Source organism: Scyliorhinus canicula, chromosome 18 (assembly GCF_902713615.1).
Source record: "Scyliorhinus canicula chromosome 18, sScyCan1.1, whole genome shotgun sequence".
Lineage (NCBI taxonomy): Eukaryota > Metazoa > Chordata > Chondrichthyes > Carcharhiniformes > Scyliorhinidae > Scyliorhinus > Scyliorhinus canicula.
The window spans coordinates 71,829,873-71,856,616 of record NC_052163.1 but is presented as its reverse complement, the minus strand read 5'-3'; the positions used below and the strand labels follow the sequence as shown (position 1 = coordinate 71,856,616).

General features: G+C 49.3%; 1 protein-coding gene across 1 annotated transcript in view; it reads right to left on the bottom strand.

Moving 5' to 3' along the window:
* Nucleotides 1-24,140, bottom strand: part of LOC119953192 (tetraspanin-3-like) — a 30,149-nt gene extending 6,009 nt beyond the window's left edge. Inside the window, exons 1-5 of the mRNA XM_038777184.1 lie at nucleotides 23,984-24,140; nucleotides 20,817-21,008; nucleotides 5,806-5,880; nucleotides 3,927-4,028; nucleotides 206-358 (exon numbers count right to left, since the gene is read on the bottom strand). Of these exons, the coding sequence (XP_038633112.1) occupies nucleotides 206-358; nucleotides 3,927-4,028; nucleotides 5,806-5,880; nucleotides 20,817-21,008; nucleotides 23,984-24,043 (582 nt within the window). The 5' untranslated portion in view covers nucleotides 24,044-24,140. The remainder of the gene's footprint in view (nucleotides 1-205; nucleotides 359-3,926; nucleotides 4,029-5,805; nucleotides 5,881-20,816; nucleotides 21,009-23,983) is intronic.
* Between the last annotated feature and the right edge of the window lie 2,604 nt (nucleotides 24,141-26,744).

Genomic DNA, 26,744 nt, shown 5'->3' with positions numbered 1-26,744 from the left:
TAGGTGAATTGGACAATCTGAATTCTCCCTCTGTGTACCCGAACAGACACCCGAGTGTGGCAACTAGGGGATTTTCACAGTGACTTTATTGCAGTGTTAATGTAAGCCTACTTGTGACAATAAAGATGATTAGTATTATGGTTTGCATTATCTGGAACTTTGTGTAATTTAGGTGGTCCCCAGTTGATCATTGTTGTGCACCCACCTGTGTGTACAGCAGTTCTGGCTCTTCCATATCTCCCTTGCATGTTGTGAAATTCCTGGCACAGCAGCTCTGAGGAACACTGTCATTCCCGCTTTGGACATACCATGGAAATTGAGTCCAGTCAGTATAATTCCTCACTCCACAACAATGCATCTGAAATTAAACAAAGCACAAAGTCTTCACGCAACCATCAAAGGCTATGAGAGAACAGGGAGATGGGCACAGATAGTAGACAGCAGGGAGGTGGCACAGATAGTAGACAGCAGGGTGGTGGCACAGATAGTAGACAGTAGGGAGATACCACAGATAGTAGACAGCAGGGAGGTGGCACAGATAGTAGACAGCAGGGAGGTGGCACAGATAGTAGACAGCAGGGTGGTGGCACAGATAGTAGACAGTAGGGAGATACCACAGATAGTAGATAGCAGGGAAGTGGCACAGATAGTAGACAGCAGGATGGTGGCACAGATAGTAAACAGCAGGATGGTGGCACAGATAGTAGACAGCAGGGTGGTGGCACAGATAGTAGACAGCAGGGAGATGGCACAGAGAAGGGAGAGAGTGGGAGTGCACAGCAAGGAAGCGATAAGGCACGGTAGCACAGTGGTTAGCACTGTTGCTTCACAGCGCCAGGGTTTCAGGTTTGATTCACGGCTTGGGTCACTGTGCGGAGTCTGCACGTACTCCCCATGCCTGCATGGGTTTCCTCCGGGTGCTCCGGTTTCCTCCCCACAAGTCCCAAATGACAGTTGGACACTCTGAATTCTCGTAGTGTACCCGAACAGGTGCTAGAGAGCGGCGGCTAGGGGCTTTTCACAGTAACTTCATTGCAGTGTTGATGTAAGCCTACTTGTGACATTAGTAAAGGCTATTAGGACAATCATGACACTGGGAATTAGAAAGAACACAAGGGCTATCCTCTAATTTTCCCAAGAAAAATATCAAATCCCAAGCTCTCTGAACCCTATCCAATGACAATTACAATGAATTGTTCTCTGGGGAAGTTACACTCTAAGTGAGCTGTGCAAGTCTGGCTACATGCACTATAAGAATGGATTTGAAAAATTGCTCAAGTTTCAACACAAAGCAATGGAAGCCAAGAGAATATACAGAAAAGTGGTTGAAGCGCAAAAAACGTGGAGCATTTATGAAGGAGGTTCTGCCGGAGTCAGGAGACAAGGTGTGGCTGGACTAGACCCTGGCATTGGAACTACATAAATAACCTGCTTCAGACACTCCTGTAAATGTTAACTTTAATATGCTGGAGTACTGGGCGGTGAAATCAGATGCTGCGGCTGTGAAATGACGGAATTAGATGCGAACAATCTAAATGTGGGCAGAAAGGCAAGAGGTGTAGTGGAATGCCGAAAGGAACTGTACAATGGAAGGAGTGAAGGAAGCTGTAAGAGCTCTTGGCAGCGTCAGCAAACACACTGATCAACATCCAAATAAAAGGATGGAAGGTTATCGGGATTAGGTGGGAATATGAAGTCGGAGCACAGATGAACAGTGAACTTATTGAACGATGAAGCAAGCTCGAGGGACAGAGTGGCCTACTCCAATCCCAAATTTCAAAATTCTTATGCAAGAAGCAATCAACTCAACTGATGGAATGTGAAAAATAGACTTTGACTGAAATTGTCATCAAACTGGAAAGGAATCTGGTCAGACCCACACACTGAATCCTGTATCCAGCTCTGATGAGGCACAGTGAATCCTGTATCAACATCTCATCAATCACAGGGAATCCTGTATCGACATCACATCAATCACAGTGAATCCTGTATCGACATCACATCAGTCACACTGAATCCTGCATCCAGCATTGCTCAGATTCACACTGAATCCTGTATCCAGCCCTGATCAATCACAGTGAATCCTGTATCTAGCCCTGATCAGATTTACACTGAATCCTGTAGCCAGCCCTGATCATAGTCACACCGAATCCTGCAGCCAGCCCTGATCATAGTCACACCGAATCCTTTATCCAGCTCTGATCAGATTCACACCGAATTCTGTATCCAGCCCTGATCAGATTTGCACTGAATCCTGTATCCAGCTCTGATCAGATTTGCACTGAATCCTGTATCCAGCTCTGATCAGATTTGCACTGAATCCTGTATCCAGCTCTGATCACAGTCACACTGAATTCTGTATCAAGCTCTGATCAGAGTCACACTGAATCCTGTATCCAGCTCTGACCAGTCACACTGAATCCTGTATCCAGCTCTGATCATCGTCACACTGAATCCTTTATCCAGCTCTGATCAGATTCACACTGAATCCTGTATCCAGCTCTATCAGAGTGTTGCCTTCTTTACTTTGGGGTGAACCACAAGCTGTTTCTTATATCGACCAAATGACCACCCAACCAATATGTTAGCTCAAAGACAGTTTATTAATAACACAAGACTTGTATCTCTATGCAATAATACACGCGGCTCCGTACTAAACTACACCTAACGACTAAGATGACCTTTACTTAACTTCGAGTGACCGGCACTGTGTGAGATAAGGCCTTTATCCGGGTCCACGGGATCGGTTTGGAAGTGGTTGGGTTCATCTCAGCTGGGCTTGTCCTTAAGGAATGGTCGCGGGTTCTTGAACTTGGTTGTTCTTCTGCAGTTGGTCGCACACAGGTCGGTCCCAAAAGAGAACGATCTCTAGTGCGCAGGGCTTTTTATCTTTCGTCACTTTCGCGCCCTTTTGGGCGGTCCTTACTCCAGGCCCAATGGATAGATAGGGATTTTGATCACACTCATCGATCTCAGCCAATTAGGGGGCGGATACCTCGATAGCTGGGCGGGTCCTAGCTATCATTGTCCCAGGCACGTAGGCCTTTCCAAATAAGAGGGGGGGGGGGGGGGGGGGGGGGAGGGTGGCACCGGTTAGTCTGCTACTGTTGTAACTCCTTGATTCAAACTCTATTATCCTGGGGGAAATGGGGATCGACTCTTAATGGCTACAAATTTCAGCCAAGTCTGGTTTCTTTGCGCAATACACAGAGGCTGCGTACCCGTCTGTGTGCCAAATTGCCCACAATTCCCATCGTCCTTTGCAAGTGGCCATTGTACATGGCTACAAGAATCACAGTGAATCCTGTATCCCGCTCTGATCAGTCACACTGAATCCTGTATCCGGTTCTGATCAGTCACACTGAATCCTGTATCCAGCTCTGATCATGGTCACACTGAATCCTGTATCCAGCTCCGATCAGATTCACACTGAATCCGGGATCCAGCTCCGATCAGAATCACACTGAATCCTGTATCCTGCTCCGATCAGATTCACACTGAATCCTGTATCTAGCTCCGATCAGATTCACACTGAATCCTGTATCCAGCTCTGATCAGTCACACGGAATCCTGTGTCCAGCTCTGATCAGAGTCACACTGAATCCTGTGTCCAGCTCTGATCAGAGTCACACTGAATCCTGTGTCCAGCTCTGATCAGAGTCACACTGAATCCTGTGTCCAGCTCTGATCAGAGTCACACTGAATCCTGTGTCCAGCTCTGATCAGAGTCACACTGAATCCTGTGTCCAGCTCTGATCAGAGTCACTCAGGATCCTTCTTCATCCAGCTTGGATCAGACGAACTTGAGCAATGTGTTCAGTTCTCGTCAGCACACATTCTCTAACAGGAATCTAACTGTGTAACCTGTCAGTGCTGGTTTGTGAAGTCTGTCTGCCTTAGATATTCGCATTCATTTATGGACTCACATTTTTCTGTAGCCGATCCACTGCTCTACTCTCGCTCATGGAGTCATTGCTGTTATAGTTCCTGAAGATCTCATTAAATCTATCCAGGTCAGCAGGCATTACCTGGCAAAAAGGAAGAGTACAAGTAAGTAAGTATCTCGGGAGTTACTGAATCAGAGAGGGAATGACACCATGATCTGGAATCATTGAATTCCTACATTGCAGGAGGAGGCCATTCAGCCCATTGAGTTTTTGTTTTATAAATTTAGAGTACACGATTCATTTTTTCCAATTAAGGCGCAATTTAGCGTGGCCAATCCACCTACCCTGCACATATAGACATAGAACAGTACAGCACAGAACAGGCCCTTCGGCCCTCGATGTTGTGCCGAGCAAATGATCACCCTTCTCATGTCAACGTATCCACCCTATACCAGTAACCCAAGAACCCCCCCCCCCCCCCCCCCCCCCCCCCCCCCCCCATTAACCTTATTATTTTTTAGGACACTAAGGGCAATTTAGCATAGCCAATCCACCTAACCCGCACATCTTTGGACTGTGGGAGGAAACCGGAGCACCCGGAGGAAACCCACGCACACACGGGGAGGACGTGCAGACTCCGCACAGACAGTGACCCAGCCGGGAATCGAACCTGGGACCCTGGAGCTGTGAAGCATTTATGCTAACCACCATGCTACCCTTTGGGTTGTGTGGGTGAAACCCACATGAACACAGAAGAATGTGAAAACTCCACACGGACAGTGACTCAGAGCCTGGATCAAACCTGGGACTGTGGCGCCGTGAGGCAGCAATGCTATTCACTGCGCCACTGTGCTGCCCACAACCCATTGAGTTAGCACCAATCCTTTGACAGACCACCCAATCTGGGCCCACACCCCACCCTATCCTTATAACCCTACCAAACCTTTGGACTCTAAGGAGAAATTTAGCATGGCCAATGCACCTAACCTCCACATCTTTGCATTGTGGGAGGAAACTGGAGTACGCAGAGGATATCCCCGCAGACATGGGAAGGACGTGCAAACTCCACAGTCACCTGTCCACACAGATAGTCAACCAACGCCAGAACAAAATCCGGGTTCCTGGCATTGTGAGGCAGCAGTGCTAACCACTATGCCACCATGCCGCTTGAGGGAAAGGAAAAGAGTGGAATTGTTCTTTCACAACTTCAGTATTTCCCAAAGTGCTTTAAAGTAAATAAAGAACTTTTGAAGGCAAAAACAAAACATTGCATATTCTAGAAATGTGTAATGAAAACAGTAAATGCCACAAACACTAAGCAGATGGGGCATTATCTGTGAAGAGAGAAAGGGCTAAAGTTTCAGGTTGATAATGTTTCATCAGTAATTCTGAAGTTTTGTTACTATTGCACTGGCAGCCAATGTGCACAGCTGGATCCCATAAACAACAATGAAATAATAATCAAATTAGTTGTATTAATTGATGGTTGAGGATAAATACTGGCAGTTTACCAGGGAGAAGTCACCTATTTTTCTTCTAATAATTCCATGGAATATGGTAGGTTACCTCTGGTAGGTATTATCAGTGCAGCGCTCCCTTAGTAGTGCACTGGGATTTGGCACTTTGGACTTTGTGTACTTGGTCTAGATTGTGGGTTTGAGACTTTGGAGACTCACAATCTTGTGACTAACTGGCAAGAGTACGACCACGGGGTCAAAGCTGACACTAAGTTCAACCACTCGGTTTGCTTTACTGGACACACACACAGTAGAAACATAGCTTGGGTTATTATGACAACCTTTGCTCACAGAGCAGACAGATTTAATCTCTGTCCAACTCTCACCCACTAACTACAGTGACTTATAAATTTATGGATGATGACATGACACAAGGCAATTTATATGAACAACATACTCACTCGAACACTGTTGATGTATCCAATGGTGCCTGTAGTAACCTCCAGCCCAAAGAGAATCAGGACCAAGTACAGGAACTTTGAGAGAAAGAAGATAGTGTGAAAGAGTTACGGTTTATTTTCCAATAAAAGCAGCCACATTGAGCATTGAATTAATAGCCTAAACTGAAAACAGAGAGCCTCAATCCCACTTTCCTTTTCACTTAGGCCAGCTGTCCATGGTTCTGCTTTTGTAACCTCCCTGTTTGTCGTTACTCCTACCAGAAGATCTGCTACCATCGTATGTCACACTTTTCTATCTTGTGCCACCTTCAAACATCCAGTGTAGCTCATCTGCAATGCACACTGACATCCATCATCCAACTGTACCTTTCTTTCTTCTGCCCTCCTCTTTACCCTCGACTGGAGATCTCTGATCAAATGGCCGAGATACTGAGCTGGATTCTCCAGTCCCCCAGCCACCTGTTTCTTGGTGGCGTGCCATTCGCTGACGGCAGGATTCTCTACTCCCGCTGCTTATCGATGGGATTTCCATGGGCCATGGGCAGGGGTGTGCTGCCGGCTGGAACAGAGAATCCCAAATGCTGGAGAATTCCGGCCACTGTCACTTTTTAGAGTTCTTATTGTTCCAGCAATTTTGTAAATCCTCTCCTTTGTTTGGATATGAAATTTTACATAAATTTTAGAACAAACTAAGAACAAACAAAAGTACAGCACAGGAACAGGCCCTTCGGCCTTGCAAGCCTGCACCGACCATGCTGCCAGTCTAACCTAAAACTTTCATCCAGGTTCCGAATCCCACTATTCTCATCCTAGTCATGTATTTGTCAAGAAGCCCCTTAAACATCACTATTGTACCTGCTTTCACCTCCTCCTCCTGCAGAGTTCCAGGCACCCACTAATAATAATAATAATCTTTATTATTGTAACTAGTAGGCTAACATTAACACTGCAAAAAAGTTACTGTGAAAATCCCCGAGGCGCCACATTCCAGTGCCTGTTCGGGTACACTGAGGGAGAATTCAGAATGTCCAATTCACCTAACAGCACGTCTTTCGGCACTCGTGGGAGGAAACCAGAACACCCAGAGGAAACCCATGCAGACAGGGGGAGAATGTGCAGACTCCGCACAGACAGTGACCCAAGCCGGGTATTGAACCTGGGACACTGGTACTGTAAAGCAACAGTGCTAACCACTGTGCTACCATGGCACTCTACCCTCCGTGTAAAAAAACTTCCCTCGCACATCTCCTCTAAACTTTCCCCCTTGCTCCTTAAACCTATGTCCTCTGGTAATTGACCTTCCCCATTTACATTGCCACTTTCAGCGATCTGTGGACCTGTACACCCAGATCCCTCTGCCTGCCAATACTCTTAAGGGTTCTGCCAATTATTGTATATTTCCCATCTGTATTAGACCTTCCAAAATACATTACCTCACATTTGTCCGGATTAAACTCCCTGTGCCATCTCTCCGCTCAAGTCTCCAACTGATCTATATTCTGCTGTATCCTCTGCCAGTCCTCATTGTTATCCACAATTCCACCAACCTTGGTGTCATTCGCAAATCAGACCAGTTATATTTTTTTCCTCCAAATCATTTATATATACTACAAACAGCAAAGGTCCTAGCACTGATCCCTCCATTCAGAAAAGTACCCTTCCACTGCTACCCTCTGTCTTCTATGACCTAGCCAGTTCCGTATCCATCTTGCCAGCTCTACAGTTTTAGCAACCACATTTCAAAGGTCTCAATTTTCTTCCAAAGATCTTCATTTATTGTCCAGGTTTCTGATGCAGACAGGAACGTGGGTAGAATTGTGCATCGCATGAGATTTTTCCTCGTCACAAGCTGGAGTTTTGTTGTTCACATTTCCTTCATCTTCACAAAATTAACTCTGGCTATCTCCATTCTTCTTCTGAGTTTGGCATCACATCTACTATCTTCTGTCATAATTTGTTCTAAATAGACAAAACTTCTCTACTTGTTTCAGCGTGACATCATCTTAACTCTAGTTCCTTCAAATTAATTCCTTCCATTGTTTTTGTAATTTTGGTCTTCATACTCAATCCATATTCTAAACTTCCAGATTTTTCGTGGATCTACGATATTTTTAGGGCCTCTTCTGATTCTGTAAGTAGCGAAGGGTGGTCAGTATCTTATGTTATTATTACCTTCAATTTCTACCCCTGTTTTTGTAATAACAGGTTTTCAAACTGAAAAATCAAAAATCTCTTTGCCTTATTGCATTTTGTGACTGCCACTTAGAATTTACAGTGCAGAAGGAGGCCATTTGATCCATCAAGTCTACATCGGCCCTTGAAAGAGCACCCTACATATGCCCATGCTGACTCCCTAGCCCTGTAGCCCAGTAACCCCACCTAACCTTGTTTTTGGACACTAAGGGGCAATTTAGCATGGCCAATTCACCTAATCTGCACATCTTTGGACTGTGGGAGGAAACCGGAGCACCCGGAGAAAACACATGGAGACACGGGAAGAAAGTGCAAACTCCACACAGTCACCCGAGGCCGGAATTGAACCCCGGTCCCTGGAGCTGTGAGGCAGCAGTGCTAACCACTGTGCCACCATGCTGCCCACTTATTGTCCCTGCATTATGCCTGCCTACCATTGGTTTTAACACACCACAATATCCAAGATTCCATTCACTCATTCAGCCTGGTCCTTGGCTGACGTGTCTACTGATGCTTAATCTGGAGCCATTTCCGTGGCAGTTGATGTTAGCGGTGGTTTGCTATTTCCTTCCAGCCTCAGGGGCAGGGCAATGGGGCTGGTCCCAAGTCTATCTCAGCTGTGATATGGAGATACCGGCATTAGACTGGGGTGAGCACAGTAAGAAGTCTTACAACACCAGGTTAAAGTCCCAACAGGTTTGCTCCAAAGCTAGTGTTTCAAACACTAGCTTTCGGAGCACTGCTTCTTCCTAGGATACCTCTTCATTTACCTGAGGACAGTAAGAAGTCTTACTCACCTGAGGAATGAGCAGTGCTCCGAAAGCTAGTGTTTGAAACAAACCTGTTGGACTTTAACCTGGTGTTGTAAGACTTCTTACTGTGCTCACCCCAGTCCAATGCCGGCATCTCCACATCACGTTCATCTGAGGAAGGAGCAGTGCTCCGAAAGCTAGTATCTCAGCTGGAATGGGAATTGAACCTCTGCTGTTGGTGTTATTCTGAACCACATGCCAGTCATCCAGCCAAAGAAGCTAACTGGTCCTCTTATCACATGATGTGGTTGACTCTTAAATGCCCTCAGGGATGGGGCAATAAATGCTGGCCAAGACAGCGACGTCCACATCCCATGAAAAAATTTTAAAAACATGTGAATATCACGCCAAATCATACGAACAGAAGAGAAGAAGAGCAGCAGATCAAACTGAACTAAACCAGTAATTCAAGTTAAGTCACCATAATATCATAAGACGTAGGAGCAGAAGTAGGTCATTCGGGCCATCGATTGTGCTCCACCATTCAATGAGATCATGACTGATCTGAATACTTCTAGCTGCACAGGAGCACAAGGTAAGGATGCACACTGTCCCCATTCCTGTTAGCCCTTGGGGGGGGCTCGATGGAGGCCCCGATACGGGGGAACAATCGGTTTGTCCCAGGGAGCATTGATGGAGGATTTCTGGGCTGGCACAGGGTAGCGGTTAGGAGGTTGAGGGACCCATTTGTGGAGGGGAGGTTCGCGAGCTTGGGGGAGTTAGAGGGGAAGTTTGGGCTCCCCCGGGGAACATGTTTAGGTACATGCAGGTGAGGGCGTTTGCCAGGCGGCAGGTGGAGGGGTTTCCCTTGCTGCCCCCATGTGGGGTGCGGGACAGGGTGCTCTCGGGGGTGTGGGTTGGAGGAGGGAGGATTTCGGACATATACCGGGTGATGCAGGAGGTAGACGAGGCCTCGGTGGAGGAACTGAAGGGTAAATGGGAAGAGGAGCTGGGTGAGGAGATTGAGGAGGGGACGTGGGCGGATGCCCTGGAGAGAGTGAATTCCTCCTCTTCCTGTGCGAGGCTTAGCCTCATACAGTTCAAGGTGCTGCATAGGGCCCACATGACTGGGACGAGGATGAGTAGGTTTTTCAGGGGCGAGGACAGGTGTGCTAGGTGCTCGGGGGGGCCCAGCGAACCACGTCCATATGTTTTGGGCGTGCCCAGCGCTGGGGGAGTTTTGGAAGGAGGTAGCAAGGATGGTGTCGAGGGTGGTGGGATCCAGGGTCACGCCATGCTGGGGACTCGCAATTTTTGGGGTTGCAGTGGAGCCGAGAGTGCAGGAGGCGAAAGAGGCCGGTGTTCTGGCCTTTGCGTCCCTAGTAGCCTGGCGGAGGATCTTGCTCCAATGGAAGAATGCAAGGCCCCCAAGCGTGGAGGCCTGGATCAATGACATGGCGGGGTTCATTAAATTGGAGAAGGTGAAATTTGCCCTGAGAGGGTCGGTGCAAGGGTTCTTTAGGCGGTGGCAGCCTTTCCTGGACTTCCTGGCGGAACGGTAGGGAAATAGGCCGGCAGCAGCAGCAACCCGGGGGGGGGGGGGGGGGGGGGAGGGGGGGGGTTTTGTTCGGTGGGAGGAAGAACTGTGTACATGGGTTTGTGGGATGTGGTGGGTGTTATCTCTTTCCCTTTTGTTGTTTGGGTATTCTTTTGTTTTTTCTTTTGTTTGTAGTTGCTTTTGAAGTTGGGTGGGTGTTGTTCTTGGGTTGTTAACGCAGTTGTTTTGTTTTTTTTAATGTTTTTATTCTCCATTTTCACATTTTCCTCCAAAATTCCCACCCCACCCACAAACAGTAAACGGTAACAAATACAAAGTCAATCTCCTTATCAATAACAACGATCCCATCCTCCCACTACCCCAAACAACGGCCCACCTGTCAATATGTGCATCCAATAAAACAAACCCTCCCACGGTGGAAACAAAAAAACAAAGGAGGAAAAAGAAAGGAGTCCGGGACCGCCCATGGTCACCCTAGAGTCCATCCCCCCCCGCCCCTTGTCACCCTAGACTCCACTCCCCCACTCCCCCCCCCCCCCCCCCACACTCAACGCATCCAACATCCGAAAGAGTACCGTATGTGATACCCAAGAGTTGTAAACCCCCCCCCCCCCCCACCAACTCCTCCCGCCCACTGCCTCTTGTAAAACTCCTTTTCCCAACCTCGGTTCCTTCCCCCCAACTTTCCACTCCGGCTAGACCACTCGGACCCTGTTCTGCCAGGCTCCGATGGCCGCAGCCCCTCCCCCCACTTCACTCCCGTTCACTGGCCGGCTTAAACCGGCCAGCGCGGAGGCCCCCGTCCGGGTCCCTTTCCCCTTGCCCGGCCCAAGGAAAGCCCAGAAATCCCCTTTTAGCACGCACACCCCGCATATCCACCAACACCCCAAAGAGCCCTCGCCTCGAGTGCAAATCCCATCACTTCCCTTGTCCAAATATATACACCATTGGCTCCTTTAGCCCATACACCCGGACGCAGTGAAACAAAATAAGGAGACAAAAAAGAAGAAAATAAAGTCCTGAGGTTACATCGGCACATGGCCATTTCTCAATTCTGCCACAGTCCTTCTGCCTTCGCAAACTCCTCCGCTGCTTCCGCCGTTCCAAAATAAAAGTCCTTGAGCTTATAAGTCACCCACAGCTTCGCTGGATATACAATGCCGCACTGCACCTTGCTGATGTACAGTGCCCTCTTCACCCGGTTGAAAGCAGCCCGCCTCCTCGCCAGCTCCACTGTAAAGTCCTGGTATACACGTATACCAGCTCCAGCCCACTGCACCACCCGGTGCTGCTTGGCCCAGCACAGGACCTTCTCTTTCACACAGTACCTACGGAAGCACAAAGTCACTACTCTTGGTGGCTCACCCGCCTTTGGTACAGGCCTCCCTGACCGATGAGCCCGATCCAGTTCATATCGGGAGGGATCCTCCCCCTCCCCCAATAGTTTCGCCAGCAGAGCGGCAAAATACTCCGTCGGCCTCGGCCCTTCAACTCCTTCGGGCAGCCCCACAATCCTCAAATTCTGTCGCCTGGACCTGTTTTACAGGTCTTCCAATTTTCCTCGCAGATCCTTGTTCACCTCCATCACCTTCCGCATCTCCTTCCCCATCGAGGTAAGTTGATCACCGTGCTGCGCCACCGTCTCCTCCACTACCTTCAGCGCCTCCCCTTGCGCACGCATCTCCGCCATTGCACTCGCCACCACCGTCGTCACCGAGGAAATCGCCTCCTCCACCAGCACACTCAAAACCTCCCTCATCTCCTTCCTCATCGCCTCCAGGTGTTTTGTAAACTGCCTTTCGAATTCTGCAGCCATTACCGTAGTTATTTCTTCAGCCTTCAGCAATGCGGCCTCTCCTGGTGCTCCAGCCTCCTTTTTTCCTGGTAACCTCTCCACTCCCTGACGGGCCCTCAGCTGTTCTTTTACCGGCTGTTTTCTTGCTGATCCTGGACATCTTCTTCTACTGTGCCTCCTCCGTGCCTTCTCCCTGCCTTTGACGCCTCCGTGGACCCTGGGACCGGGCTTAAAGCCCCGAAAATGCCGTTCCCGATCGGGAGCCCTCCGTTGCGCGGCCGCCTCCCGCCCACTGTCACCGGAAGCCCGCGGTTGTTTTGTTAATATTGTTGTGATGTTTATCTTTTGTAAAAATGTCAATAAAAATTATTTTTTTACTCTATGTTCTTCCATGTCTGAAATCCCAAAGCAGCATAGAGAGAATCGTGACGCTCCTGAAACAGTACGGAGCCTTCTCAGGCTACAAACTCAACTACAGCAGAAGTTAAATCTTCCCAGTGAACCGCAAGGGAGAGGGACAGAGCTGGAGGGACTGCCATTTAAACAAGCCCAAAACAAGTTCTACTACCTGGAAATCCAAATTGCCACAACTGGACACAGATCCACAATTTGTGTTAATTTATTTTATTCATTTACAGGCTGTGGGCGTTGCTGGTTAGGCCAGCATTTACTGCCCATCCCGCATTGCCCTTTGGAAGATGGTGGGGAGTTGCATTCTTGAATTGTTGCAGTCCTTGAGGTGTAGGTACACCCCGTGTGCTGTTAGGGAGTGAGTTCCAGGATTTTGTACCAACGACAGTGAAGAGCGGCGATATATTTCCAAGTCAGGGTGGGGAGTAACTTGGAGGGGAACCTCCAGGTGGTGGGGTTCCCAGGTACCTGCTGCTCGTCCTTCTAGATGGTAATGGTCCTGGGTTTGGAAGGCGATGTCTAAGGAACCTTGGTGAGTTACTGCAGTGCATCTTGTAGATGGTACACATGGCTGCCACTATTTGTCAGTGGTGGAGGGTTTGAATATTTGTAGAAGGGGGAGCAATCAAGCGGGCGTTTTTGTCCTGGATGGTGTCAAGCTTCGAGTGTTGTTGGAGCTGCATTTAACCAGGCAAGTGGGGAGTATTCCACTACACTCCTGATTTGTGCCTTGTAGATGGTGGATAGGCTTGGGGGGGGGGGGGGGGGGTCAGGAGGTGGGTTCTTCGCCATACAATTCCTAGTCTTTGACCTGCCCTGGTAACTACAGTATTAATGTGGCTAGTCCAGTTCAGTTTCTGATCAATGGTAATCCCCAGGATGTTGATTGTTGGGGATTCAGCGATGTTAATGCCATTGAATGTCAAGGGGCGGTAGTTAGATCCTCTCTTGTAGGAGATGGTCATTGCTTGGCACTTGTGTGGTGCGAACATAACTTGCCCAAGCATAGATAGTGTCCAGGTCTTGCTGCATTTGGACATGGACTTCTGGAACCTGACTAGTCTGGTGGAGGAGGTAAAGAAGGACCTTCAGAAGTAGGACACACTCCAACTGTGCAAACGGGGGCGGGGGGGGGCTCCGGTCATGGCACCAGCTAAGGCAGCACTTCAGCCTGACCGAAATGTCCAACATAGCCTCCATCTGCAACAATCACAGGCTCACGGCAGCCACAATGGATGCTACCTTACGTGGTGGGCATAGGACAGAGGGGACATTGACAGTTAGGGACTTCTACATGGACGACAGAGTAGCGATGCTAGAGGAACTAACAGAAAGGTTGCAACTGCTGAAAGGGAACGAACTGCAAAATTTACAAGTGAAAAACTTTCTCCATAAAGAGACGACAACATACCCATGGATGCCGAGACACTCAATGACAGAGGAAGTGTTGGACGCAGGCGACTCAGGTCGGGGAACTACGGGGACCTGTATGGCCAACCGTTAGAAGAGGCACATTACCCACTGAACAAGACACGAGAAAAATGGGGGAAGAATTATGGATAGAAATAGGGTGGGGACTGTGGAGCGAAGCACTGAACAGGGCAAACTCCATCTCCACAAGACAACCCTAATGCAGCTGAAAGGGTGCACGGAGCACACCTAACCAGAACCCCAATGAGCAGGTTCTTCTTGGAGGTGGAAGACAAATGTGAACGGTAGCCAGGTAGGCCTGACCAAGCACGCCCACATGTTCTGGGCATGCCCCAGTCTTGCGAGGTTCTGGACAGCCTTCTTGGAGGGTGGAGCCAAGCCCGAAAGCGGCAGTCTTCTGGGTGTTAGACCAGCCAGGACTCTTCATGGGGAGGGGGGCCGGCGCCCTACCCTTTCCCTCCCTAATCGGCTACTGAAGAATCCTCGGCTGGAGATCAGCAGCACCATCCGAAGCTGCAGACTGTCGGAATTTCTCCAATTGGATAAAATTAAAATCACCATCCAGGGTTGAGAAGAGGCTTTCCATAAGAAGTGTGGAAGCACTCGCCAGAGCCAGCAACAGGCAATACCGCAGAGGCTGACCAGCCAAATAAGACCAAAAGCCACCAAAGAGAGACGAAGCAGGCAATTGTAAATATATACAGCGAGCCTAGCCTGTTCGCACTCGGACAAACTTGTTTAATTTACGGGGTTTTTTTCTTTATAATTATTGTTTAACTTTCTTTCTTCTTGTAACAGGCATCTCTTTCTTTTTTTTCCTTCTTGTATAAACTAGAACCCCTAAGATTGGTGGAGTTGCAGATAGCGACTCCCTTTTGAATCCCTTTGTAAAATACTACTCGCGGGTACGACACCTGTAATTTAACACTCAAACTAAAAACATGTAATATAAAACATTTATAAAATATAAGATGTGAAAATACAATAAAAACTGTTTTTTCTAAATAACTGATTTGAAATGATAATCCTCAACTCCACTTTCCTGGCTTATCCCCACAACCCTTGATTCCCTTACTGATTAAAAATCTGTCTATCTCAGCCTTGAACATACCAAAGTCCCAGCCTGTACAGATTCACAATCCTCTCAGAGAAGAAACCCTCCTCATCTCGGTCTTAAATGGGCGACTCCTTACTCCGAGATCATACCCTCTGGTTCTAAACTCTCTCCCACAAGAGGAAACATCATCTCAGCATCTACCTTGTCAAGTCCCCCTGAGAAACCTATATGTCTCAATAAGGTTGTTTCTCATTCGTCTAAATGCCAATGCGTACAAAGAACAAAGAAAATTACAGCACAGGAACAGGCCTTTCGGCCCTCCCAGCCTGCGCCGATCCAGATCCTTTATCTAAACCTGTCTCCTATTTTCCAAGGTCTACTTCCCTCTGTTCCCGCCCGTTCATATACCCGTCTAGATGCCTCTTAAATGATGCTATCGTGCCCGCCTCTACCACCTCCGCTGGTAAAGCATTCCAGGCACCCGCCAACCTCTGCGTAAAAAAATTTCCACGCACATCTCCCTTAAACTTTCCCCCTCTCACCTTGAAATCGTGACCCCTTGTAACTGACACCCCCACTCTTGGGAAAAGCTTGTTGCTATCCACCCTGTCCATACCTCTCATAATTTTGTATACCTCAATCAGGTCCCCCCTCAACCTCCGTCTTTCCAACGAAAACAATCCTAATCTACTCAACCTTTCTTCATAGCTAGCACCCTCCATACCAGGCAACATCCTGGTGAACCTCCTCTGCACCCTCTCCAAAGCATCCACATCCTTCTGGTAATGTGGCGACCAGAACTGCACGCAGTATTCCAAATGTGGCCGAACCAAAGTCCAATACAACTGTAACATGACCTGCCAACTCTTGTACTCAATACCCCGTCCGATGAAGGCAAGCATGCTGTATGCCTTCTTGACCACTCTATCAACCTGCGTTGCCACCTTCAGGGTACAATGGACCTGAACTCCCAGATCTCTCTGTACATCAATTTTCCCCAAGAGCCTTCCATTGACCATATAGTCCGCTCTTGAATTTGATCTTCCAAAATGCATCACCTCGCATTTGCCTGAATTGAACTCCATCTGCCATTTCTCTGCCCAACTCTCCAATCTATATATATTTTGTTGTATTCTCTGACAGTCCTCCTCGCTATCTGCAACTCCACCAATCTTAGTATCATCTGCAAACTTGCTAATCAGACCACCTATACCTTCCTCCAGGTCATTTATGTAGACCACAAACAACAGTGGTCCGAGCACGGATCCCTGTGGAACACCACTAGTCACCCTTCTCCATTTTGAGATACTCTCTTCCACCCCTACTCTCTGCCTCCTGTTGCCCAGCCAGTTCTTTATCCATCTAGCTAGTACACCCTGAACACCATACAACTTCACTTTTTCCATCAACCTGCCATGGGAAACCTTATCAAACGCCTTACTAAAGTCCAGGTATATGACACCTACAGCCCTTCCCCCATCAATTAACTTTGTCACTTCCTCAAAGAATTCTATTAGGTTTGTAAGACATGACCTTCCCTGCACAAAACCATGCTGCCTATCACTGATAAGTCTATTTTCTTCCAGATGTGAATAGATCCTATCCCTCAGTATATTCTCCAATAGTTTTCCTACCACTGACGTCAAGCGCACAGGTCTATAATTCCCTGGATTATCCCTGCTACCCTTCTTAAACAAAGGGACAACATTAGCAATTCTCCAGTCCTCCGGGACCTCCGCCGTGCTCAAGGATGCTGCAAAGATGTCTGTTAAGGCCCCAGCTATTTCAACCCTCGCTTCCCTCAGTAACCTGGGATAGATCCCATCCGGTCCTGGGGAATTGTCCACCTTAATGTCTTTTAGAATACCCAAAACTTCCCCCTTCCGTATGACACTTGACCTAGAGTATTTAAACATCCATCCCTAGCCTCAACATCCATCTTGTCCCTCTCCTTTGTGAATACCGATGCAAAGTACTCATTACGAATCTCACCCATTTCCTCTGAGTCCACGCATAAATTCCCTCTTTTGTCTTTGAGTGGGCCAATCCTTTCTCTAGTTACCCTCTTGCTCCTTACATATGAATAAAAGGCTTTGGGATTTTCCTTAACCCTGTTAGCCAAAGATATTTCATGACCCCTTTTAGCCCTCTTTATTGCACGATTGAGATTCGTCCTACTTTGCCGATATTCCTCCAAAGCTTCATCAGTTTTGAGTTGCCTCGATCCTATGTATGCTTCCTTTTTCATCTTAGCTAGTCTCACAATTTCACCCGTCATCCATGGTTCCCTAATCTTGCCATTTCTATCTTTCGTTTTCACAGGAACATGTCTGTCCTGCATTCTAATCAACCTTTCCTTAAAAGACTCCTACATTTCAAATGTGGATTTACCCTTAAACAGCTGCTCCCAATCCACATTCCCTCGCTCCTGCCGAATTTTGTTATACTCTGCCTTTCCCCAATTTAGTACTCTTCCCTTCGGACCACTCTTGTCCTTGTCCATGAGTATTCTAAAACTTACGGAATTGTGATCGCAATTCCCAAAGTAATCACCGACTGAAACATCAACCACCTGGCCGGGATCATTCCACAATACCAGGCCCAGTATGGCCCCTTCCCGAGTTGGACTATTTACATACTGCTCTAAAAAACTCTCCTGGATGCTCCTTACAAACTCTGCTCCATCTACGCCTCCAACACTACACGAATCCCATTCAATGTTGAGGAAGTTAAAATCTCCCATCACAACCACCCTATTGCTCCTACATTTTTCTATAATCTGTCTGCATATTTGTACCTCTACTTCATGCTCGCTTTTGGGAGGTCTGTAGTAAAGTCCCAACAATGTTACTGCACCCTTCCTATTTCTCAGCTCCACCCATATTGCTTCAGTGCTCGAATCCTCCGTCATGCCCTCCTTAATCACAGCTGTGATATCATCTCTGACGAGTAATGCAACTCCTCCACCCCTTCTACCTCCCTCTCTATCCCTCCTGAAGCATCTACAGGCCCAAACTATTTAACCTCACCTCATAAGAAAATCCCTCCAGACCCAGGATAAACTTAGTGAACCTTCTCTGGACTGCCTCCAATGCCAGTATATTTTTCAGTAAGAAGTCTTACAACACCAGGTTAAAGTCCAACAGGTTTGTTTCAAACACGAGCTTTCGGAGCACTGCTTCTTCCTCAGGTGAATTAAGAGGTAGGTTCCAGAAACATATATATATATATATATATATATATAGACAAAGTCAAAGATGCCAGACAATGCTTGGAATGCGAGCATTTGCGGGTAATCAAATCTTTACAGATCCAGAGATAGGAGTAATCCCAGGTTAAAGAGGTGTGAATTGTCTCAAGCCAGGACAGTTGGTAGGATTTTGCAAGTTCAGGCCGATGGTGGGGGATGAATATAATGCAACATGAATCCAAGATCCCGGTTGAGGCCGCACTCACGCGTGCGGAACTTGGCTATATGTTTCTGCTCGGCAATTCTGCGTTGTCGCGTGTCCTGAAGGCCGCCTTGGAGAACGCTTACCCGGAGATCAGAGGCTGAATGCCCTTGACTGCTGAAGTATTCCCCGACTGGAAGGGAACATTCCTGTCTGGTGATTGTCGCACAATGCCCGTTCATTCGTTGTCGCAGCGTCTGCATGGTCTCGCCAATGTACAACGCTTCACTTTCCTCGCACAGTCCAAAGATGCGCAGTTTAGGTGGATTGGCCATGCTAAATTGTCCTTAGTGTCCGGGGGGGGGGGGGGGGGGGGGGGGCAGGGAGGGGTAACTGGGTTATGGGGATCGGGTTGAGGCATGGGCTGTTTCCAAGGGACAGTGCAGACTCGATGGGCCGAATGGCCTCCTTCTGCACTGTGAATTCTATAATTTCTATGGGAGAGGTCGAAAACAAGAACCTCACCAGATGCCAAACAGTTTGTGATATAACCGGCCCGCTCCCGTATGCAAAATCTGGATCGCACCATAGCATGGCAAGAAACCAATTATACCCACTTAAGCCCTAGTTCCATACAATTCCCCATGTCCGCCATCCCACCGCCAGTCTGGGCTTCTCCCAACGGTTGTGGGAGAGCTTTTCCTGAGGAGAGGGCATCATTAGCCACACGTGGTTCACAGTAGTGGGAGAGGTGGTGTGAAGGAATAATTGGGGGGCGGGGGAGGTGTTGATATGGGGGGGGTGAAAGGAGAGGGGGGCGAAGGGAGGGCATTGGTGTCAACTCACTCGTGCTGCCCAATGTAGGTTGTTACCCTTTTTCCGGCACTGGAGGCCAGTCCTCCTGCTCACACCTCCGGTGCTCACAGCCACTGCCACCTCATCCCAGGCAGCACTGGCTGCCCTGTGACTGACTCTGCGGTACTCTCAGGGGAACATCTCTCCTGACCTCCACTGCATCTAGGAGCCTGGCCAGATCTGCATCCCCGAATCTTGGGGCAGGTCTCCTGGGGTCATTGTTGCGCGCTGGCTGGGGTTAGCTGAGCAAGAGCTGTTTAAGTGCTGCTCAACCCTATTAGCGGGGGGCTAACGATGCCGGCGAATTGGCTGGTGAGCCTTCATTGTAGCGAGAAGCCCGTGGGGCCTTGTTTTTTTTAAATTTTAGAGTACCCAATTATTTTTTCCAATTAAGGGGCAATTTAGCATGGCCAATCCACCTAACCTACACATCTTTTGGGTTGTGGGGGTGAAACCCACGCAGACATGGGGAGAATGTGCAAACTCCACACGGACAGTGACCCAGGGCCAGGATTCGAACCCGGGTCCTCAGCGCCATAGGTGACAATGCACTGTGCCACCGTGCTGCCCCGTGGGGCCTTGTTAAGTGGACCAATTAACATTGAATTAAGTTGCCGGCCTCTGGGTCGAGCGCCAGGAAGCCCGCAGCAGTTCCCGATCGCGACCACACTTAGAAATCCTTCCTGAGAATCCCACCCTATATCCTCACTTTTTAGAAGAACTATTTAGAACAGTACAGCACAGAACAGGCCCTTCGGCCCTCGATGTTGTGCCGAGCCATGATCACCCTTCTCAAACCCACGTATCCACTCTATACCCGTAACCCAACAACCCCCCCTTAACCTTACTTTTTTTAGGACACTACGGGCAATTTAGCATGGCCAATCCACCTAACCCGCACATCTTTGGACTGTGGGAGGAAACCGGAGCACCCGGAGGAAACCCACGCACACACGGGGAGGACGTGCAGACTCCACACAGACAGTGACCCAGCCGGGAATCGAACCTGGGACCCTGGAGCTGTGAAGCATTTATGCTAACCACCATGCTACCGTGCTCTTTATATTCTATACCTCTGTCAATGAAGGAGAGCATTCCATATGCTTTCTTTACAACGTTGTCTACTTGGACTGCTGCCTTTAGGGGCCTGCGACTTGTATGCTAGGACCTCTTACTTCACCTACCCCCCTTAGTATATTCCCATTTATTGTGTACTCCCATAACTGTCTGACCTCCCCAAATGCATGACCTCACACTTCTCGGTGTTAAATTCCATCTGCCACTCTCTATCTTCGCACCAATCAGTAGGAGTTTTACTGACCGAGTTCAGTAACAATGAACAATAATTCACAATCGTTCATAGTATTCAGTCATAATGTTCAATGGCAAGGTTTAGTTTAGCAATACAACCAGTGACAAAATTCAGTAACACTTTCAACATGGAGAGTCCAGTAAAACCAATCAATAATATTGATCAGTATTACCTCTCGGTATAAGAATTCAGTCATACCCACCAGTTATACCTCCCTCCCCTGTTCTGGCACTCTGATTCCCAGCCTGTACTCACTGTTCCTCGTTGGCAATGCCTCTGGTTGAATGCGACACACAGTCCAATAATCCCGGTAAGTAATAGCAGTCCAGCCACCACAAAGCTGAGGCTGGCTGGCAGCAACAGGTAATCATTTCCTATGAAATGCCGATAGCTCCTGTTGATAAACAGCAAGAAGAGCCCTCCAAGGCCAGGAACCACTGCACTGCCCTAGAAACAAGAGACAAACAGGCAAGTGAGGACCAAGACAATATTCAGACAACCCGTTGCACTCCCAACTTTACCTCATATCAGCACAGCGGCCAGGTTAGCCGCCCAGCACTGAGCTTTGATAAGACAGCTGAAGGAAATGGAAGAAAGGTATGGAGACGAGGGTGGGTTCATGCAAGTTGGATATTGCTGGGCTTTCCGTTTCCCTCATCACTAAAACCTCAATCTGCACGGAGATAATGGGAAGCAGAAAGCTGACTCTTACCACCTGGAAAACCAACACCTCACGATAGGGAGGGAGATACAACCCTGCGAGAGAGAGTGAGAGAGAGCGCAAGCGCCTGGGGAAAGAAAACTTGGCCCAAAAGGAAAGAGAGAGAGGACAGCCCAAGGGGAGGGAGAGCGAGAGAGAGAGATCGAGGAGAGAGAGAGAGAGAGAGAATCAATCGGGGAGAGAGAGAGAGAGAATCAATCGAGGAGAGAGAGAGAGAGAGAGAATCAATCGGGGAGAGAGAGAGAGGGAGTTTCCAGGAAGAGAGAGAGAGAGAGAGAGAGAGAGAGCCTGGTCTGAGATCATAATCAAAGATCCCTCCCACCCGGCTTACTCACTCTTCCAACTTCTTCCATCGGGCAGGAGATACAAAAGTTTGAGAACACGCACTGACAGATTCAAAAACAGCTTCTTCCTCGGTGTTACCAGACTCTTAAACAACCCTCTTATGGACTGATCTGATTAATACTACACTCCTGTATGCTTCACCCAATGCCGGTGTCCATGTATTTACATTATATACCTTGTGTTGCCCTTTTATGTATTTTCTTTTCTTGTACCAAGTGATCTGTTTGAGCTGCATGCGGAAAAACACTTTGCACTGTACCTCAGTACACGTGACAATAAACAAATCCAATCCAATCCAAGAGAGAGAGAGAGAGACAGCCCGGGGAGAGAGAAAGCGAGCCTGGTCTGACAGGGCACTGAGGTAGGGAGCCTGGCCTATAGGGGGAAGAGAGCTGTGTCTGGCGAGAGAGCGAGTAAAAGAGTGGGGTAGAAGAGAAGAGAGAGGAGGAGAGGAGAGGAGAAAGACTGCTCCACCATTCAATAAGACCATGGCTGACCTTTTTGTGGACTCAGCTCCACTTACCTGCCGTAAGTTTTATTCCTTTACTGTTCAAAAATCTACCTCCCTTTGCCTTAAAAACACTTAACACGGTAGCCTCAACTGTTTCTCTGGGCAGGGAATTCCACAGATTTTGGGTGAAGAAGTTCCTCCTCGACTCCGTCCTAAATCTGCTCCCCCTTATTTTGAGGCTATGCCCCCTGGTTCTAGTTTCATCCGCCAGTGGAAACAACCTCCCTGCTTCTACCGTATCTATTCCCTTCAGAATTTTACATGTTTCAATCAGATTCCCCCTCAATCTTCTAAATTACAATAAGTATATCCCAGTCTACGTAGTCTTTCCTCATACTAATCCTCTCAACTCCGGAATAAACCTAGTGAATCTCGTCTGCATACGCTCCAGTGCCAGTACATCCTTTCTCAAATAAGGAGACCAAAACTGTACACAGTACTCCAGGTGTGACCTCACCAGCACATTATACAGCTGCTACATAACCTCCCTGCTTTTAAACTCCATCCGTCTAGCAATGAAGAACAAAATTCCATTTGCCTTCTTAATTATTTGCTGCACCTGTAAACTAACTTTTTCCCTATAACTGATGTTAGGCCAACAAGTCTACAGTTCCCCATTTTCTCTCCCCCTCCTGTCTTAAATAGTGGGGTTACATTTGCTACATTCCAATCTGCAGGAACCATTCTAGAGCATATAGGATTTTGAAAGATGATTGCCATCCACTATCTTTACAGCCACCTCTTTTAACACTCTGGGATGCAGATCACCAGGTACAGGGATTTATCAACTTATAGCCCCATTAATTTCTCTAGCACTACTTTATTACTAATATTAATTTCTTTTAGTTCTTCATTCTCACTAGGCCCTTGGTTCCCCAATATTTCAAAGAGATTTCTTGTCCCTTCCTCTGTGAAGACAGATACAAATTTACCAGTGTCAGACTGAAAACCGGCCTCTAGCTCCTCAGCTGCAGAGCTGAGTTTTCACTCCAGAGTTTCTGGCACTCAGTGCAAAGAGAGTCTCGGGGTGTGTTTTGGGCAGGACAGGGCCTGATAGAGGCGGCAATGGCGCTCCGCAGAGATTGGGACGCCCTTTAAAAGGCACCCCAATCTGCACAGAAAATAAACTATCCCCCCCCCCACCGTTACAAGCATTGTAACAATACCCCCCTCCCAAATCATCTACACGACAACCTACGGCATCGGCACATTCCCCCTCACCACAATCCTCCACCACACATAAGCCCCTACGGAGGTTCCCAGAGGGCCCACTCCAGCACTGCCACACCGATAGTGTTTCGTGCCAGCGCGATGCCAGGATGGTTGGGAAGATACATTGAGGGAGGGAGGGAGGAGCAGCGCCAAGCCTGCTAATGATATTTTAATGTATGCTGATATTTGTTAATCAATCTCGTGCCCTCCCTGGACAGAGTTTCCCATGGAGGCCCCAAACTGAAACCTCATCGCCCATTTTCAGCGTCTCGAGAGATTTAGCAGCCATTACAGGGATGGTGCCCACCGCGTCACCCAAGGTAGTTTAGTTTCTCTGCCATGTTTTCCATTGTAAATTTTCCTGCCTCTGTCTGAAATGGACCCAAGTTTGTCTTTGCTCATCATTCCATTTATCTGGGCCCAGACAAACTTTCACACTCTTGTTTATATCTCTCTGAATAGTTTGTTATTATATTTATTTTATATTCTATCTTCTCTTTATCAGTTTCCTGCACCTTTGCTGAAATCTATAAATTTCCCAATCCTTTGATAAATTTGCCAGCCTTTTGGCTCCAGCGGGCGGCTGGATCAACAGCAAAGTGACCATCCCCCCCCCCCCCCCCCCGGCCTTACCGACAACAGCGGCCCCACCACCGCCAGTAGCAGCTTGGAAATCCAGGCCGTGCTGCACATCCCGGAGCCGGCAGCGGGCCTCGATCCCCCGGAGCCGGGAGCCGGAAGCCGCGTTCGAGCGACAACTTCCCGGGAAACGGGGCGGCACTAGCCGGGCATGTGACCACGACGAGACGGATATCCCAGCGGCTCAACCCGCGGCCCCAAGTGCAGAGGACCCGAAATCCTCCGTCATCAGCCCCCCCCCCCCCCCCAAATCATCAACCCCCCCCCCATCATCAACACCCCCCCCCCATCATCAACACCCCCCCCCCATCATCAACACCCCCCCCATCATCAACCCCCCCCATCATCAACCCCCCCCCATCATCAACCCCCCCATCATCAACCCCCCCCCCATCATCAACCCCCCACCCCATCATCAACCCCCCCATCATCAACCCCCCCATCATCAACCCCCCCCATCATCAACCCCCCCCATCATCACCCCCCCCCCCATCATCAACCCCCCCCCCCATCATCAACCCCCCCCATCATCAACCCCCCCATCATCAACCCCCCCCATCATCAACCCTCCCCCATCATCAACCCCCCCCATCATCAACCCCCCCCATCATGAACCCCCCCCCCCATCATCAACCCCCCCCATCATCAACCCCCCCCCATCATCAACCCCCCCCCCATCATCAACCCCCCCCCATCATCAACCCCCCCCCATCATCAACCCCCCCCATCATCACCCCCCACCCCCCCATCATCAACCCCCCACCCATCATCACCCCCCCCCATCATCAACCCCCCCCATCATCAACCCCCCCCCATCATCAACCCCCCCCCCCATCATCAACCCCCCCCCATCATCACCCCCCCCCATCATCAACCCCCCCCATCATCAACCCCCCACCCCCCCATCATCAACCCCCCCACCCATCATCAACCCCCCACCCCCCATCATCAACCCCCCACCCCCCCCATCATCAACCCCCCCAATCATCAACCCCCCCAATCATCAACCCCCCCAATCATCAACCCCCCAATCATCAACCCCCCCAATCATCAACCCCCCCCCCATCATCAACCCCCCCAATCATCAACCCCCCCAATCATCAACCCCCCAATCATCAACGTCCCCCCAATCATCAACGTCCCCCAATCATCAACCCCCCCAATCATCAACCCCCCCATCATCAACCCCCCCAATCATCAACCCCCCCCCAATCATCAACCCCCCCATCATCAACCCCCCCCCATCATCAACCCCCCCAATCATCAACCCCCCCATCATCAACCCCCCCCATCATCAACCCCCCCATCATCAACCCCCCCAATCATCAACCCCCACCCCCCAATCATCAACCCCCCCATCATCAACCCCCCCCATCATCAACCCCCCCATCATCACCCCCCCAATCATCAACCCCCCATCATCAACCCCCCCAATCATCAACCCCCCAATCATCAACCCCCCATCATCAAACCCCTCCCAATCATCAACCCCCCCAATCATCAACCCCCCCCCAATCATCAACCCCCCCCAATCATCAACCCCCCCCCAATCATCAGCCCCCCCAATCATCAACCCCCCCAATCATCAACCCCCCCAAATCATCAACCCCCCCAATCATCAACCCCCCCCAATCATCAACCCCCCCCAATCATCAACCCCCCCATCATCAACCCCCCCCAATCATCAACCCCCCCCAATCATCAACCCCCCCCAATCATCAACCCCCCCAATCATCAACCCCCCCAATCATCAACCCCCCCCAATCATCAACCCCCCCAATCATCAACCCCCCACCCCCAATCATCAACCCCCCCAATCATCAACCCCCCCATCATCAACCCCCCCAATCATCAACCCCCCCAATCATCAACCCCCCCACAATCATCAACCCCCCCAATCATCAACCCCCCAATCATCAACCCCTCCCAATCATCAATCCCCCCACAATCATCAACCCCCCAATCATCAACCCCCCCATCATCAACCCCCCATCAACAACCCCCCCAATCATCAACCCCACCATCATCAACCCCCCACAATCATCAACCCCCCCAATCATCAACCCCCCCATCAACAACCCCCCCAATCATCAACCCCCCCAATCATCAACCCCCCCAATCATCAACCCCCCCCATCATCAACCCCCCCCAATCATCAACCCCCCCCAATCATCAACCCCCCCAATCATCAACCCCCCCAATCATCAACCCCCCCAATCATCAACCCCCCCAATCATCAACCCCCCACCCCCAATCATCAACCCCCCAATCATCAACCCCCCCATCATCAACCCCCCCAATCATCAACACCCCCAATCATTAACCCCCCCACAATCATCAACCCCCCCCAATCATCAACCCCCCAATCATCACCCCTCCCAATCATCAATCCCCCCACAATCATCAACCCCCCAATCATCAACCCCCCCATCATCAACCCCCCATCAACAACCCCCCCAATCATCAACCCCACCATCATCAACCCCCCACAATCATCAACCCCCCCAATCATCAACCCCCCCATCAACAACCCCCCACAATCATCACCCCCCAATCATCAACCCCCCCCAATCATCAACCCCCCATCAAACCCCCCCTCCCATCAAACCCCCCCTCCCATCAACCCCCCCATCAACCCTCCCCCCATCAAACCCCCCCATCAAACCCCCCATCAAACCCCCCCCCATCAAACCCCCCCATCAAACCCCCCCCCATCAAACCCCCCCATCAAACCACCCCCCATCAAACCCCCCCA